The sequence below is a fragment of the Pundamilia nyererei genome, unplaced genomic scaffold (assembly GCF_000239375.1).
Source record: "Pundamilia nyererei isolate P.nyererei 1_Seehausen unplaced genomic scaffold, PunNye1.0 scaffold00301, whole genome shotgun sequence".
NCBI lineage: Eukaryota > Metazoa > Chordata > Actinopteri > Cichliformes > Cichlidae > Pundamilia > Pundamilia nyererei.
In genome coordinates this window covers 88827-106371 of record NW_005187702.1, presented here as the reverse complement: position 1 = coordinate 106371, position 17545 = coordinate 88827, and the positions used below count along the sequence as shown (strand labels likewise).

The 17545-nt window shown below is 38.6% G+C and overlaps 1 protein-coding gene across 1 annotated transcript in view; it reads right to left on the bottom strand.

The window, feature by feature from the left end:
• The window catches only part of asz1 (ankyrin repeat, SAM and basic leucine zipper domain containing 1), a 32896-nt gene that overhangs the window by 6121 nt on the left and 9230 nt on the right, over positions 1–17545 (bottom strand). Inside the window, exons 4-10 of the mRNA XM_005751137.2 lie at positions 17124–17235; positions 7773–7884; positions 7471–7605; positions 7104–7222; positions 4753–4825; positions 4165–4221; positions 2392–2504 (exon numbers count right to left, since the gene is read on the bottom strand). Coding sequence (XP_005751194.1) covers positions 2392–2504; positions 4165–4221; positions 4753–4825; positions 7104–7222; positions 7471–7605; positions 7773–7884; positions 17124–17235 — 721 coding nt within the window. The remainder of the gene's footprint in view (positions 1–2391; positions 2505–4164; positions 4222–4752; positions 4826–7103; positions 7223–7470; positions 7606–7772; positions 7885–17123; positions 17236–17545) is intronic.

The following is a 17545-nucleotide window of genomic DNA, read 5'->3' as shown; positions in this document are numbered from 1 at the left end:
AAAGTCAATTCTTATATATCATCAAAGTCAATTCTTATATATCATCAAAGTCAATTCTTATATATCATCAAAGTCAATTCTTATATATCATCAATGTCAATTCTTTTTAAGGTTATATTAAGATGCTAATGAATGAATAATGAAACATAAGCTAGGTTTACAACTTCAGGACAGTACAATAATCCTGAAAAACACATCTGGTGCTTTACTTTACTTGCTTACATTTGAACAGTCTGGGTTTTACAATGTTTTGTTTGGAGGTGGAGGTAGCTTATGTAGTGCAAGCCACCCGGCCCAGCAGGTCTTCAATCACCCATTGTCATGCCAAAACATTGGGGTACTTTTAAATATATTTGTCTCCGAAATAAACTACAACCCATAAAACATATTATTAAACTTTTCAAGGATTATGATTTGATTTTTGGAACTGAAACATGTCCCCACAGGTCAATAAATAATGAAAGAAAATGTTAATCATAGTTGAGCATTATTAAGCAAAGGACACCAATCTGCGACAAATTCAAAAACTGCAAACGAAAACAATTGTATGACTGAGCTTCTTATCCCCTGACTTGCAAACAAAACCCCAAGATACTTTAAGTCTACCACTTGGAGTAGCAACTCCTTCCAAACCTTTTGTAGGCACTCAACCCTTTTATGGCTTAACAGCTACACCACATATTCAGGATAAAAGACATAAAGACCTCTTTCCCCCCATTTCAGACTTGTTACAACTACTTAGCTAGATTCTGCTGAAAACAGAATCTGTACATGTGAACAAAAACTCTCGAGACCCACAAATGTGATAAATGCATCCACTTGGCAATAAAACATCTGTAAGATTGTAACCTATGGTGTATAGGAACAAATACTGACGTAAACTAATAGTCCTTTCCAAGCATTTTACCACTGCTGCCAACTATGTATCCAACTTTTTTTCAGTGTTTAGATCCTGAAGGAGCTTTTACAGAGTTCTAGCCCTGATAAAGATTTTCATCCCAGTTATTAACCGACTGCCTGGGGTGTCTCTCATCCTGCAGGTGAGAAAGGCAAAGAAAACGAGTCCTGTTCAGCACAGGATTCATTAAGTGATGGGGTGCGGTTTGATGACTGTCTGGCCTCTGACGCTCTGTTCATTGCAACCACCCATCACCTTCACCTTACAAATCATTACAGCTCCGCTTAAACCATTAAGTCCCAGCTTGGGCACGGCTATGGAGATAAGGGGGAGGGAGATAGAGCCAGGACAGTGAGATGCTTATAGGGTTGATGGACGACTTCCAGTGGAGGAGGACAAATGGAGCATCACAAAAAGATGGAAGTGGGCTGAATGTGGGGGAGGGTTTAAGGTGTGGGGCTGACAAGTGTTTAAAATTTTGCTACTACTGTCAACTTTGTTTCTGTCTTCATGCAGAGTGTTTGTGAATGTTTTTTTTACTTGCTCCTCATCAAATATTCTTGGCAGACTGAGGTTTTCAAATTCTTTCAGGATTGACAAGTTTTCTGACACCAAATTCTACAATGATTTTTATGCACTGAAGAAAGCCCTGATTCAATTAATTTTCATTCTAATTTGAAGACCTCCTTCCTGAAAAATATTCACAAGAAAACCTCTAACAAATTGAGTTCAGTTCCATTTAAATCAATTTCATTTATATAGTATCGATTCCCAGCACCAGTCACATAAAGATACTTTTATTTAATGTAAACACCTTAAAATATTTGAAACAAAACTCTGTGAGCAAGCACTTGATGACAGTGGGAAGGAAAAACTCCCTTTTAACAGGAACCTTGGACAGAACCTGGTTCAACGAGGGGCAGCAACTGCAACTGGTTGTGGGGGGAGGGGAGAACAAAGAGAGACAGGACAAAAGGTCTCTCTTTGCCATAGAAGGAGGCAAAAACAGAGGAGTGATGTATAAACACACAGAAAATAGTGAAGAAGTGAAAAAGAACAGCTCAATGCATCACAGAATAAAACCGCCGGCACCATCAGCCTACTGCATTGTAGCTAAGGAATGGTTCAGGGTCACCAGATCAAGCCCTAACTAGAAGCTTTGAGAAACAGAAAACTATTAGGCATCATTTTAAAAGTACAGAGTGTGTCTGTCTCTTAAATCCAAACTGGGAGCTGGTTCCACAGGGGCCAGAAAGCTGAAGGCTCTCATTTTTAGTTCACACTTTGACGACTCAGTCAAAACATTTGCTGGTTCTGGTGTTAAATACACTGTTGAGAACAATACAGTAATAAAATACTAACTATTTTTGTTTTTAAAGAGCAAAAAGTAAAAAAATGTATAAATAAAATAAAAAACAAAAAACAACATGTTGGCACCAAGGAAGGCTTCAGGGTAAACTTAAGACTACGTATGTTAAGATCTGTAACCTTACCCACTGTCTGCAGGTCCCAGTTGCCTGATTGTTTCCAGGTCCACTTTGTCCAGGTGCATCTGTTGCACAGCAGTCAGCACCTTCTTCAGGTCCTCTGGGTCTGTGACACCAATCTGGAAAACAGACTGACAGTCTGACTGACAGTGATTACACTGGTTTTGTCTTAGCGCAGCATTTGATGTTGTAGATCGGGTTGGGGAGCTCCAGACCTCAATGGCCAGTGTCCTGCAGGTTTTAGATGTGTCCTTGATCCAACGCAGCTGATTCAAATGGCTAAATTACCTCCTCAACATGTCCTGAAGTTGTCCAGAGGCTCGGTAACGAACTAATCATGTGATTCAGGTGTATAACCCGCAGGACACCGGCCCTTGAGACCTGGAGTTCCCCACCCCTGCTGTAGATCATAATACACTAGTAAATACACAGGAAATCTGATGAGTCACAGGAACAATTCTTACACCCTCACTACATACAACCTCAAAACCTCAAAAGAAGAATGCAACATATCACACATGCTTGACTTCCTTGTATAACATACAAATGCACATCATAAAGCAGACCACATACAAACTGAAGAGGAAATGGCATTCCACTCATTTAGAAGATCTTCATATAGTCTGAAAAAATAGGTTGTTACTCTATTACAAAAAAATGCCATCTGTAAAGCTAGGAGACCTTACTATTTATCACTGATTAAATAAAACAGGAACAACCCCAGGTTTCATTTCCACATTGAAGCCAGGCTGACAGAGAGCCTGACCTCTGTTAAACCAAGTATTCACTTAATTAGCAATGACTTTATGAATTTCTTCACCAAAAATGTAATGCAAATGCAGTTTCTTCCTCTAAATCATCAATGTGCCTTATAGACCCCATTCATACAATATAGTATAGTATACCATATTTTCCGCACTATTAGGCGCACTTAAAATCCTTTAATTTTTCTCAAAAATCGACATTGCGTCGTATTGTCCGAAAAATACGGTAATTATACAGTATGAAGAACCTTGGACCCCTGTAGCTCAGGGGGTAGAAGAGGTCTACTAATTAGAAATCTGGTGGATTGATCCCTTGCTGCCCCAGTCTGCATGCCAAATATCCCTGGGCAAGATATCAACCCCAAGTTGCTCTCCATATGTGTGTGAATGTTAGAAACCACTTGTATAGAAAAAGCAAAGAAAGTGCTTGTGTGAACGGGGCGAGTAGTTGTATAAAGCACTTTGAGTGTTCAGGTAAAGTAGAAAAGCTCTATATAAGAACCGTTCCATTTATACCACTAAAGTGAGATCTTCTCCAACCGAAGCTATTGTTTAAAAAGAAGTTTCAAAACGGTATTACTCAGAACTGCTTTTAAATAATGTAGCTACACCATAGAATTAATATTATATTTTCTATCATTTTCCCGTATTCTCTCTTTTAGTTTTATTTTATTTTTTTTCTTTGTGACGTACTTTGAACACCCGGTGCTTGAGCGATGCTATATAAAGTAAACTTTTCTGAAGTTTAATCATGCTTCCATATAATTTGATCAGTTGATTGCCTCTAATTTACTGTGAATTATATACAGTGTATGCAAACATTTTGCATACATTCACCTTTTACACATTTTTGATTTCTCTCCCATACTGCAGAAGTAAGTGTAGTACGTATCCGTTTAATCTCTTCTTAAAGGGTGACATCAGCAGCTACTCCTCTTTCTTTCTCGGTCATCATCAAATCTGGCAGCCAGAAAAGAGAGCTGACAGACACACAGATGTTACAGACATCCTCTACCTTCTTAAGGTCGTCCTCCTCCATGGTCAGCAGGTAACTCCAGGTGATATCATTTTCCTGTGCGTGTGTGTATGTGGAAAGCCAAAAACAGAAAAGATCACTCAACATTTACCAAATCAAAACTTCACAACCTGAAGCAGATGTACCTGCATAACACTTTTCCATACAGTAACAGAAAGCCACCTGCAGCTGTCAAAGCTGGTCCACATAAATCAGATAGGGCCTAAAAACAAAGCTCACCCCGAGTTTAATTCAGGCCAAGCTAATCCAGCACATTACATCTATTATTTAGTACCAAGTAAAATATGTAAACTACAAGACACATTCCTACAAGACACAAGCCTAGACGTATCTGTGTCAATAAGGCAGCTGTGCTCATTTCACTGTAGCTCACCTATTACATCAATAATATATCACACTGTGTCCAATAACACAACATATCTGCTCAATATCCTACAATTTTTGAGATAAGAGAAATCTTTCATATTTAAAAAAAAGTACTATGCATTCAAAATATACATTTTTGATCAGAGAAAAAAACACCAACATACAGACATATCCTATTGCTGGGTGCACTAGAGTACTTACAGTCATAATGTCAGTGAGGTAGCCCAGGTTAAGGCCATGCAGGAGGAGCTCCAGGTCATCAAGCTTGCTTACACTGAACAGGGCAGAAATTCCACTGTGACTTACTACAATGTCACAAGATTTATTTTCACCCAGTGTTGCATTAATTTGTCAACAAGATCTTGCATTGATGTTGCGCTTGTACACTAGGCACTCGGCATTATGGGTACATCACTTCATCTGCCTCTTTTCTTACCCTGATGCGCCCATCACTCTGGAACAGGGTAAATCTGGACCACATGACCACCTCCCATTGCTCCATAGCAAATTGAAGCCTTTTTTCCCCAGTTTGCCTCACTGATTACTGGTTTCTACACAGCTGTTCAGTCCCAATCACTAGAGTTCCCTTCGCATTGTGTGTGTGGAAATGCTTTTACTTGCACTAGTAAACATAGCCCTGAATTCTACTGTTGTTTTTCTTCGATTTGACTTCATCACCGATCACAATCATTCAGGATTTTGTTCCGGCCACATTTCTTCCTCGAAGACGATGGGTCCCCACTATCCTTTCACTTTTTAATAATGCGCTGGACAGTTCTCTACCCAATTTTAGTAGTTTCTGCAATCTCCTTAAATGTTTTCTCTGCTTGAAGCATACCAATGATTCGACCCCTCTCAAACACACTAACATCTCTTCCACGACCACGAGATGTGTCTTTCGATATGGTTGTTTATGAAATGAGAAGAAACTCATTGCACCACTCGGGGATAAATAACTTGTTGCCAGCTGAAAGATAATCGCCCATGCAGTAATTGTCCAATAGGAGGTTTGTACCTATTTGCTTAGTTAAATCCAGGTGGTGACTTTTTTTTTGGCCAGGCAGTCAAAATATGTATCTAAACAAACTTTTAATTAGTAGCAGTCTTTTCTATTTCTGTTTTGTCCTGCATTAAACAAAGGTGTATAGATGAGTCTGTCCTGAAAAGAGGCTTATGCACCTCTCAAATTGCTGAAGTCATGGAAGAGAGCATCTTCACCATGGTTATCAGCAGCTGAGAACATCATTTCAAAGATAAGAGCAAGCCTCACTCCAGAGCACATCCACTGCAGTCGTGAATCCATGAACGATCATCTGTAAACTTTGGAAACGCGTTATTTTGGACTGGAAAAAAAGCTTTTTGATTTAATTTCTAGCTTTACTCAAACTTATGGAACTATCTGAACTATTTGCACATTTTTTTGTTTAAATACTACTAGCACTTTAAGTGGTGATTCATTTTCAGAAGGTTTTTGAAAGGTAGTGAAATTTTTTAGATTTTTTGCTCCCATTTAACAGCATAAAAAAATTCATTACCAGAGAATCCCTACCAAGTACGGTACTTGTTGGGACAGGATGGGAGTCAAAACGTATTCGATTTTCTGACTACTCTACTGTTGATTAAAAGAAGAAGAAGAAAACAACAATGCTAAAAAGCTGAAACTCCTGAAGTGCTTTTGAGGATCGATCTGCATTTTTTACATTTTCATTCTTTCTAAATCAGCATTTGACGTGGAGGTCAAAGACATAATTTTCTACTCTCAGGATCAAAAGAGAGCAACAAGGAGTACGCACACATTAGAGTAACCACAGAGTACTCGCAGTTCCAGTCTGACCGCTGGCATGACGCGCTTCAGAAATTAGCTTCTCTTCTCATGATGTTCATAACATGTTTAATGTGTAACATGGGTTTTAACGTCTTTGTAGCCGACAAGAGAGAAAGGCAGCTAAAATGTTTACAGCCTCTAATTCACAGTGCCAGACGTGGTCTAAAATTACGTTTCTGGCTGATGATAATTGCCCAGCAGTGCCTGAATGGACTAAACATTCATGCAGAAGGTTTATTATTGTTTATGTCTGGTTCGACAATGGTTCAACAACACCTGCCACACAGACACTGGTTCACTAAGAATCCAACAGGGGCCATTAAGCTACAGTGACGACTGGAATAGAGTTTTGTAATGACAAGAGATAATTGGTGTAAAGAGGAGTTGTATGAACAGAGTCCATCGTCACTCAAGCACTGACAATCAAGTCTGAACACATATTGTTTTTACCTGTTGTAAACTCACAGCCCTGTACAACCACAAGTTTTCACGGACAGGAATTAAACAACAACAAAAAAAAAAGGAGACAAACAAGTTAAAATAATACTACCATATTGATAAAACACTTTAGAAATCTGAAGCTTCTGTGATGATGGGTTCAGAATCGAGAAACCTTTTAAGAATGTTACCTATTGCTGCATAAAAAACAACAACCAACCAACCAAACAAACAAACAAAAGCCCTAAATGCATGCAAGTTTAGTTTAGGGCTTTCAGAGTTATCTTACCTCTCCTTGGGAGTTGGAAATTCAGAGTTAGTCTTGAAGAATTTAGATAGCGTGTCCTCCATGGATCCAAAGGCCTGGACATTAGAGATGTTTGAGGAAGAGGCCAAGATCCTCGAAATCTGTGAACAAACGCATATTCATGAACTCTGTAAGATTAAGCAGCTGATGGTAGAAAATGTTTTTGACAAGTGCATCACTGTAACTTTAAAATAACTCAAAAGTTGCATAAGCCCATCCAATGAGTCAAACTAGACCCTTTAGTGGGTAGATTCATGCCCCCAAACCAATTCAATTAATGCTTATAAGCATTTCTGACATGCTAAAAGCATATAGGTGGCATGTAAAAGCATCTAAGTACTTTAGGTACCTGTCTGTGTTTGAAGCTCTCAGCCAGATCAGCAGGGCTTTTGCCAGTCTTTGTCCTGATGGTTTTGTCTGCTCCCAGCTGGAGGAGTTTCAGCACTGCCTCCTCTCTTCCATAATGCACTGCTATAGTCAAAGCCTAACAAAAAAATGCATTAGTTACATACATAAGGTCAAAGTACAAATGTTATCATGATAAAAATTATGCATTATATATTACACTGTGCCCTCTGTTACAGGGTCTGCTACAGTTAAACTGAAGGCCCCCACATAAGAACTTTGACTTGACAAACATAAGTAACACACTGTGTATCCATTGCGTTCCTGGATGTTGATTTCAGCCCCATGGGACACCAGGAGGTTGATGACTTTACTGTAGTTGTCCCTGGCTGCCAGCATGAGGCAGGTCATTTGGGACCTGAGAGGAGTAGCAGGCAAGAAAACAGAGAGAAGATAAGGACAAAGAAAAAAGACAATTTTAAGAAAATAATTTAGATGGAGCAGTAACCATTCTGGGGGCGGAGAGAATACATGGAAGCAGCAGAGAATGTGAAATGGACATTAGTCTGTTGAATGAGGACACAGCAAGTACAGTGACCAATGAAAATGGGTACACATATTAATAGTATATGGAAAAACCACCAGGGTGCAGTAGATACCATGTTATAGATAGTCCTTCAGGTTGGAGCCACAGTGACTGAGCAGCCACATTCCCCATTTCAACAAGTGTTTGATGAAGATTGGTGATTTTCTACTTTGATCTTTCTTATGTCTTTGTTAATAGACACATTTATATAGCATTTGTCTGTTTTTACTGAACACTCCCAGGCTTTCTACACTACAAGCCACATTCTCACACACAGACACACACACCTACCAATAAAGTGATTTATTCTATACCTTTTATTCTCTACAACATGCCTACGTATGCATTCCTTATCTTCCCAAGAGATTGAGACCCAGAGATTGGACCTGCTGTTGATTAAGGTGACCTGCTCAAGCTCCTGAGTCACAGCTGATGACCCATAAGAAACAAGATGTTTTGGTACCATAATTCAGACAAGATAAGCAGTTCTATGGCATCATAGAACTGGGGAATTGTTAAAGGTATGCTACCTACACTGAGTATTTTTGATTGATAGTACAGTGGGAACAGGTAGAGATTCCAGAGTCACAGCCCAAACATCTTCAAAACGTCTGCAGGTACTTGTACTGCCACTTTTTCAGCCTTATAGCTTAACAAAATACATCTGATATACCACTATCACTGAATTATAAAAGTAATGAATTCAGTGATAATTGAAAAGTTGCAATAATACTGAAATATTGAGACCACAACTACAGTCTGGATCCTTGCACTCTGCACTAAAACAGCACCCTGCTGAATCAGCCTCTGGACAACGGCCAGTGTTTTAGTGCTTGCAGTATAGCCAGTGGACTTACTGTTCTGTCTGTTGGACAACATTTATGAATGCAGATAAAGTTTTAAAAGATAATAAAAAGTTAAAGAGTCATCTGATGACATGCAGGCTAAAAGAGCCATCAGTCTTGAGTGCTACCTACCGAGTCACAATCACTACACGGTTTTCAGAATTTCAGAACCCTATAGCTTATCAACCAGCTGACTAACCATTCGTTTCAAGTGAAAGCTACAAAGCTCGAGAAAGAAAAAAAAAAAATAGCAGTATAATCAACCAAAGTCCTTCTAGAAGCAAGTCTCGTCTCTCATCAGCCATCCTGAAATGCATGAAGGCAAATATTTTTAAGTATTATTTAACCTCCTAGGACCTGGCGTCCACATATGTGGACATCACATTTTGGGTTATTTAGACCAAAATACTAAATTTTGCTCTACATGGGCCTGATATCCTCTTACAAGGACATTATATTGCTACTGTTCTATCAAAATGTGGCTCTGATTTTTCATAAAAACAAAAATAAGGTTTAAAAAAAATCTGGTAATTCTTTGTTTTTACATTCATTGGGCCCCAATATGCCCAAATATCAAAGAGAAATTAAAAATGCATGCCGTGGAAGAGTTCGGGTCTTAGGAGGTTAAGTTAAAAAAATTGTAGTGGGCAAAGAAATTGAAAATTATATGCTTAGATTTGCATACAAATTTGATATAATGTGCTTGAAAAGCTTTCGGGCTTGTTCCAAAGAAAGGTGTTAAATTTTCTACCATCATTGTTCGTTCACCCTTAGATTTCAGTTTTGAGATTCTTTGAATCCCATGTCTCTCATTCATCAGCTTCATGAATGAAGATAGATTTGAAAAATGATAATTAAAATAGATATATAATCATATGGCAGCTGACATTTCATTTCAGCAAATGCAAATCAGCAAATTCCTCTTCTCCATTTGGGCCATGTACCTTCAAATCCTGCTCAAACTTGACTGATAAATAAAACTCACACTAAAAACGGCCAGGAAAAGGGAAAACACTACAGTGATAAGTGAAGATCACTTATAAACATGTCTATCAAATTCCAGGGAGTCTTAAAACAATGCCCTGGTTTTGACAACTTTAACCTTTCTTGTTTATTATTAGTAGTTATAGTTAGTTATTAGTCTATTGCCTCCATGTGTTTGCTTCCACTTAAACACGGCCTTATATCAAATAACTTCTGCTACAGTAAAGTACGTCCTCTGTCTTATCACCTGTGACTCAAACATAACAGGCAAGAGAAATACATCAATCCAAGGGCTGGGAAAGTTTAGGGGCCAATTTATCACTTCACTTAATTCTTTTATGAGGAACTGTGTGTTTGTCTATGTACGTGTGTGCGTATGTCAAACATTTAGAAAAAAAAACATCAGGAAGTAAATAGGAGGCATTTTAAAGAATAATCCATAATTCACAATTCACATGCAATTATGCTTCAGTTGATTCACAGGTCTAAAGCTTAAATAAGTAAACTTTTAGAGATTAACTAAGTTCAACACGATATGTGAGTAAGCCTAAAGGTAAAACTGTGATCGGGAAAGGTGTTTACATAACTGCCAGCAAATCATCTTGAACTTAGAAGTGCCCCTAACCAGAGGTGATGTTTGTGAAACGAGTCTAAATCTGTGCAGCACATCCGAGGTTTTTGCTGAACACCGATGATGATGAGCAGTAAACGCATCAACATCTTCATTTAACAAATTCCCAGAAATCACAAGTTAATGTTCCATGTGAACTCAAACAAATGTGGCAATGGCTATGACAACATCTTTAGTAACATGCCTCTGTGCTCACTAATCAGTGGCTAGAGTGGCAAGAAAACAAGATAGGAAGGGTCATAAAGTTTCTGCTTCCATGCCCTCTCCTATTTTATTTTCCCAAGGGTTGTTATGGTGTGAGACAGGCCTCAAGGTCACTCACAGACCACTTCTGTGTGTTCTCTGTATGTGTGTCCTTCACACTGTGAGTTCTGGACCGTTCCCAAACAGTGGGCTGATCAATATGCAGACAATTCAGTATAAAAATTGTTCCTGCTATGAGGAAGAACAATGACTTCCAGAAATATCTGACTCACTGCACCTTGGTCAGCACTCTCAAATAGATTCCACAATCTAATCTTAAGATTTTACGATGAATAAATTTACATAAGCACCTGGAAAGATATCTTCTCTTTAGTGACAAAATAACTATTGCCAAATAATGAATCTTGAGCAACACCTTTCCTCCCTATAAATGACAGTGGGAAAAGTAACTCATTGCTGCTACCAACCTACGCATAGATAGTTAGTTTGGGTACCTGTGAGGACAGGCGAGCCAAAGTGCAAAACAAAAAAGTTTAAAACAAAAAAGGAATACTAAGAATTACATAAATGTAAAGAAGCAGTCATGCAAACATCTCCAATGTTATAACAAACTCAAAGCACATCACTTTTGAGTGATGCAAACCAACAGAAATTGGTGCCAGTGATGTGAACAGAAGATGAAAAAATGAATCTGATGTCCTGCTGAGAAGGCCTCTCAGCTGAGGTTCTCCCAGACTGTGGATTCTTCTACAGGTACTGAAAATCACAGAAACTCACAGATAAGCCTATTGTGGCTGTTTTGGGCAGCTGGAGAGGTATGATTCAACTTTTAAATACAGACAGGAAGAAAGAACAGAAACAATCACATTTGTAAGACTGATAAGACCTAAACAAAATAGCATAGGTCTTCCTGGAATTTACTCAGGGCCTTCTTGACGTGATGTTCTTCTGCTTCCCTGGGCACTGTGTCTGTGGGGATGGTTTTCGCTCTATGTTGTGGTATCCTGATGACACCCAGTTTATGCTCCAGTTCCCCCATTGAAAACGCAACGTCCAAATGAACAGAATCAACCTTTTGGGAAATAAGTAAGAACTTCTCTTTTTTTCTATCTCAATGAAGAATCTCGATTTTGACTTTCTGTAGAAAAAAAATTGTTGAGAAGCAGAGATGGTATAACACCATTCATAAAGCTTTCAATGTCAGCAGACATTCTGCAGCCTCCTTTCTAATTAAAATAAATACTAATACAAAGTAAATATTTTTGCTACATCACAAAGTTTGCAAACCCCTCATGTTTTCCAAACTTTTTGAATGACTGCAAGGAAAAAGCCACTAAAAATGTCTCTGAATGAGCCCTATCCGGTGTGTACATTACCTTTAATGCGTTTAGCAAAGATCAGCACAGTGAAGGTGGAAAAAAAAACAAAAACAGGGGACACATGGAGGCAATGGACCCCACATTGTGCTCCTGCAGGACTGTGAGAGATGACAGAGAATTCTTGTTTACCCTAAAACGGAGGAACGAGCAGCTGGTGTTAATCATTGGTTTGATATTCAGACGTAAGAGACGATGAGGAGGTGGGGAAGGTTTATCCTCTGCACCCACATGAACCTCACATTCTTTTTCTTTTTTTTAATGTTGGGGGCTGTTGGCCCCTCTCCTCATCCCCTCCCTTCATCTACATCCTTCTGTGTCTTGTTACTTAACTTCAAATGTTTTGTCTGGGAAGGAACCAATCAATTTCCTAATGCTACAGCCTGTCTTTTTGTATCAACAGGGGGTTTCAGGTGGCATATGTCGTGCATGTAATGACATTCTGGCTGTGACAGTGTGGCAGAGGATTAGGGAAAGCTAAACAAGGCCACTGGGGGGCTGCACCCACACTTTGACACAGCAAAATTCCACAGATGGTAACAGTAAAAGTGGTTCAAGAATGGTCTGTCCTCATTCTTTTCCATGAGAGGACATTTTTCAAGTTCTTTTCTGAGGCAGGAAACCAGAGTTTATATCCAATCACTGCAGAGACTGATGGATACCAAACTTACCCAGCTTGGGTACGGGGCTTGTATTAATACATGCAGCCATAAATATAATTTAGAATATAAAAGTCAAATTCCAAATGTAGCTGCTTAAGTCCTTAGGGTCAATTAAGACACACCTTTTTTGAGTTTTACGTTTTTTATGCATCTATAAAATATTTGTCATCGTCGCTTTAGCTGGCATTCAACACCTCTTGAAGTTAGCCACAGATGCTTCAATTAAAGCAGTCGTCTCGTCGAGGGCCAGTGTCCTGAAACTTTTCCATGTGTCCCTGTTGCAACACACCTGAAAAAAATGAGTAGGTCATTAGCAAGACTCTATAGAACTTGACTGCATGCTGGATTGGCAACTCCTAACCCTACTCAAGTAAATTTAAGTAAATGTAAGTATTCAGAAAAATGTACTTGTAAAAATACTTTTATTGCACCATGTTCATTCATTTATGAGCTCCTGTAACATGAATCAAATGGCTGAATTGCCACCTCAGCATGCATTCAAGTTATATAGAGTCTTGCTAATGACATACTAATTGTATTCAGGTGTGCTGCAATAGGGACACATGGAAAAGTTTCGGGACAGCGGCCCTTGAGGACTGGAGTTGGAGACCCCTGAATTAAAGTTTCACAATGTTGTTGCAACCAGTGCAATTTGGGGTAACACCTATGTTTTTAAAAGAGCTTTCATTTTTCCAAGGATTCTTGTTTATCTTGGTATGAAATCTGACAAAAACAAAATCGTGGTTTTAGGGAGACCTACAACATATCATTTTGTTTTGTTATGTGCCCAGAGGTGTTTCCATGATTATTGTACCAACATTAATTAATTTCCAGGTCCGTCTTTTGTTCTGTAGCTCTACACGCCTATATTTGTATAATTTACAATTCAAGAATCTATTTATTTCATACTACTGTGTTTTTGTCTGTGTTGACCATGTACTTGATAAAACACAATGGACCAAGCAGCTCCAACACCAGCAGATGACATGGCACCACTAATCATCAAAGAGTGCACAAACTTCACAACTCAAACATCTAGGATTCTGTGCTTCTCCACACCTCTATAATCTAGGACCTATTTTTTTAAAGGAAAAGCAAAATTTGTTTTCAACTGCAAGGATGACTTTGGACAGGAACAGTCCATGAATAACAATGACAAATGTCATATCTGTTGCCATCTATTGCAAATCTCTTGCTGTCTAATTGACCAAATGTATAATTCAGAAACAAAAAGACACAGCTAGTTAATGTAGGGAGTAACATACTAACAATTCAGTACAAACAGAGTTTTTGTGGCAGCCTGAAATCTGTGTGTAACATAAAACATTATTTACTTTCAGATTTAGTGTGATGTGTGTATTATATCGCAGTAGATCTGGCAGTAGATTATGTTACACTATGTGAAACTAAACCGTAATAGGCTGCTATCTCTCATCGTGCAGTTAGAAAGCCTTGCTATGAGGGCATCTCTGAAGTAATGTTAAACACACAGTTTGTTAGCTTTGCAAATGAGCCGAGTTGCTATGATGAGCCAATAGAGCAGGAGTAGGCAACTCCAGGCCTCGAGTGCCGGTGTCCTGCGGGTTTTAAATATCACCCTGGGTCAACACACCTGAATCAAATGATTAGTTCATTACCAGGCCTCTGGAGAACGTCAAGACATGTTGAAGAGGTAATTTAGCTATTTGAATCAGCTGTGTTGGATCAAGGACACATCTAAAACCTGCAGGACACTGACACTCGAGGCCTGGAGTTGCCTATCCCGATCTACAATATCAAATGCTGCGCTAAGACAAAACCAGTGTAATCACTGTCAGTCAGACTGTCAGTCTGTTTTCCAGATTGGTGTCACAGACCCAGAGGACCTGAAGAAGGTGCTGACTGCTGTGCAACAGATGCACCTGGACAAAGGAACAGCGTCAATCCTGAGTGAAATCTCAGCCCTTACCTGACCGTCATTCACTGCATCTTTCACAGTTAGAAACTTGAAGCCCAAGATGCTGCAAAACACATTACAGAACCAAATCATTTTCACAAAGTCTGCTGTTGATCTTAGTAAATGGAAGAAGATGGATCGTTCCCTTGTTCAGAGATTTACAGATGTCGCTTTAGGGAAAGGAAAAAAAAAAAATAGGGTTATGCACTATTTTACAGATGTTTTTCTGCAGGAAGGCTGAAAAACATCTGTCATCAAAACAATGTTTTTTAGTAATATCCTTTAGTGAAATATTAATTCTTTCTTTAAACTCAATTTCGACATTATTTCATATTAAATATTAAAGTTAAGTGACAAAGATGGTGAAATACTGATCAGTGGACCGGGGATTTAATTCTGGCATGTTGATCCATTCATACTGTTGCATCGACTGTAAGTAACTGAAGAGGAAAGCACAAGACTGGTAACATTGTGAATATTAATTTAAATAATCCTGATTCATTATAACATTCACATATTAATGTTACACACTAAAAAGGCCCCATTAACGCCTACGCCTAATGAGGGAAGTAAAAGAAAGAAACATGAATGTTGCTCTGTGTGCGCACGCTGCTGAGAAAAGACAGGGCAAGCCGAAAACATTGAACCTGCTCTGCTCATTGTAAAAAGGAAAACAAGATGCATTTTTATTCAGTTCAGTTTCATCAAACTCCTGGTATTATTGCAGAGTTTGAATACATGGGGCTTGACACCAAAAGCTCAGAGCATCAGAACAAAGCCAGTTTTGGCACTGGCCTCACAGCTTTGAGCAATCCGGCAATGCCAATTATGCACTCTTTCTGATAACATCTCTTCCTGATTCCAAATAAACACTTCTAGTGGCAACTGTCACACATTGCCGCAAGGGGTGGATCTAGCAAAGTTTAGCCAGGGGGGCTGATAGGGCATTAACAGGGAAAAGGGGGCACAAAGACATACTTTTCTTTCTTATTCTCATTTAAAATGTCTAGCTTTTAATAAATAATTATCCGAATCTTACACCCAAACTTTTAATCTGATGTAAAATGTATAGAAGTCCATTACTGTATATAGTAACTATTAAGTCTAATATACCCTAGTAAGCTATAGTACTTTTTCCTTTGTGGAGGTACCATCTGTGCAGTCTGCAATTCTGTTGAAAAAAAGATGTTGAATCTATTTAATTATTCTTGAAAATAATTGATTTCTGTGTATTTTCTTTCTCACTGCATCAAATTATAGTTGATTACATTGATTAAGCATCATGAGGTGGAGGGTGGGTGGTTCCCTATCTATTTTTTTATTTTTTTTGCTGGGAGTTTCAGAACCCTATTAGTTAGGTTGCTTACTCTTTAAAATACCAGAATAGGGAGGATGAAGTAGGTTTAAGTTTATTAGATTGATCAGTTTTGCTGAACTATGAAATATATGGGTGCTGTGTATTTTTTTGCATACAGGTATAACAGAATAGCTTTAGTGTTTTGTTTTGTTTTTAACTTGAGTATGAACTTATACAAAAACAAGATATTTAAAAAAAACAGTTTTATTGATTAAAAAAAATACACTATATTGGATTCATATCGGTATCGGCAGATATCTAAATTTATGGTATTGTATCTGACATATCTCTCGTCACATAAAACATAGACATCTTTTTCCAATTTTATCATTATTATCTAAAAAAAAATTTACATTATAAAATTATTGCACAGGTCTCCTCCCTTGGGATCATAATGGGCTATCCAGAGGTTGAAGGTGCTGCACGCTAAACCTCTGGGAAACCAGGCAACTCAGTCAACTTAATATAGACCTTAATAATTTTTCAAAAACACAGCCAGACAACAGCAAATTTTCTAATTATTTAAAGTAACTAAGAGGCGGTAGCATCCAAAATTTCACACACAAATTTTCAAGGTATCATATCAACACAGCTTGAGGAGCATTTCAGCTGTGCTACAGTGCTTAAAAGCCCGCTCTGTTGTGCGTTGTTTTTTCACCTACACTTCAAGGCTTTGGACCAACAAACTACCAACACCGCACTGACTGGGTTCAATTCAACAAAATGTGTAAAAAAGTTTCTAGTCTCTTGCCCACCCTTTACACTCTATGTTTGTTTGTCTGTCTGTCTGATACCCGTCTGTACATGTACATGCCATAACAGGACATTCCAAACAAAACACACAAATATACACACACTGTATGGAGCACAGTGGTGCATAATGCTACCACATGGCAGCTAAACATACGAGAACCATCAAAGGAAATGTGATCCAGCACCTCGTTTTTTTCCTCCCCTGTTCTAGAAAAGTATGAAGTGTTTTTATTTGGCCTACATCAAAACGGGTGTGACTGTGCGTACTGTGTTGAAAATCCCATAAATATTTTGACCTAAAACACATCTGCACCCTCCCTCACCTGTCCACCATGTTGGGGTCAGCATTTCTGGACAGCAGAAGCTCCACGCAACGTGCAATTTTGTCCTCACTGGCAGATGCCGTGCAGCTGGCCATGAGCACCGTCCAGTGATCTGTGGAAAAGAACAACAACAATTTTAAGAGTCACTTCTATTTTAATAAACATTTAGTTTAGCTCGGACTATTAAAAAAATACATTAAAACCATATCAAGCTGGCACCAATTATACACATGTAAAGATTGCCACTGACAATGGAGACAACATTTTTGCTTATTTTGTGTCCTGCTCTTAAAAGGAGAAGATGCAGACAGACTGCAGCTGACAAATTCCACCTGTGTGTGAAACTCATGCCAGGCACGTTGTTGTCTGGTGTCGATGCAGCTGCTTGGACGTGCAACCAAAAAACGCATCCTTGTTTGAGT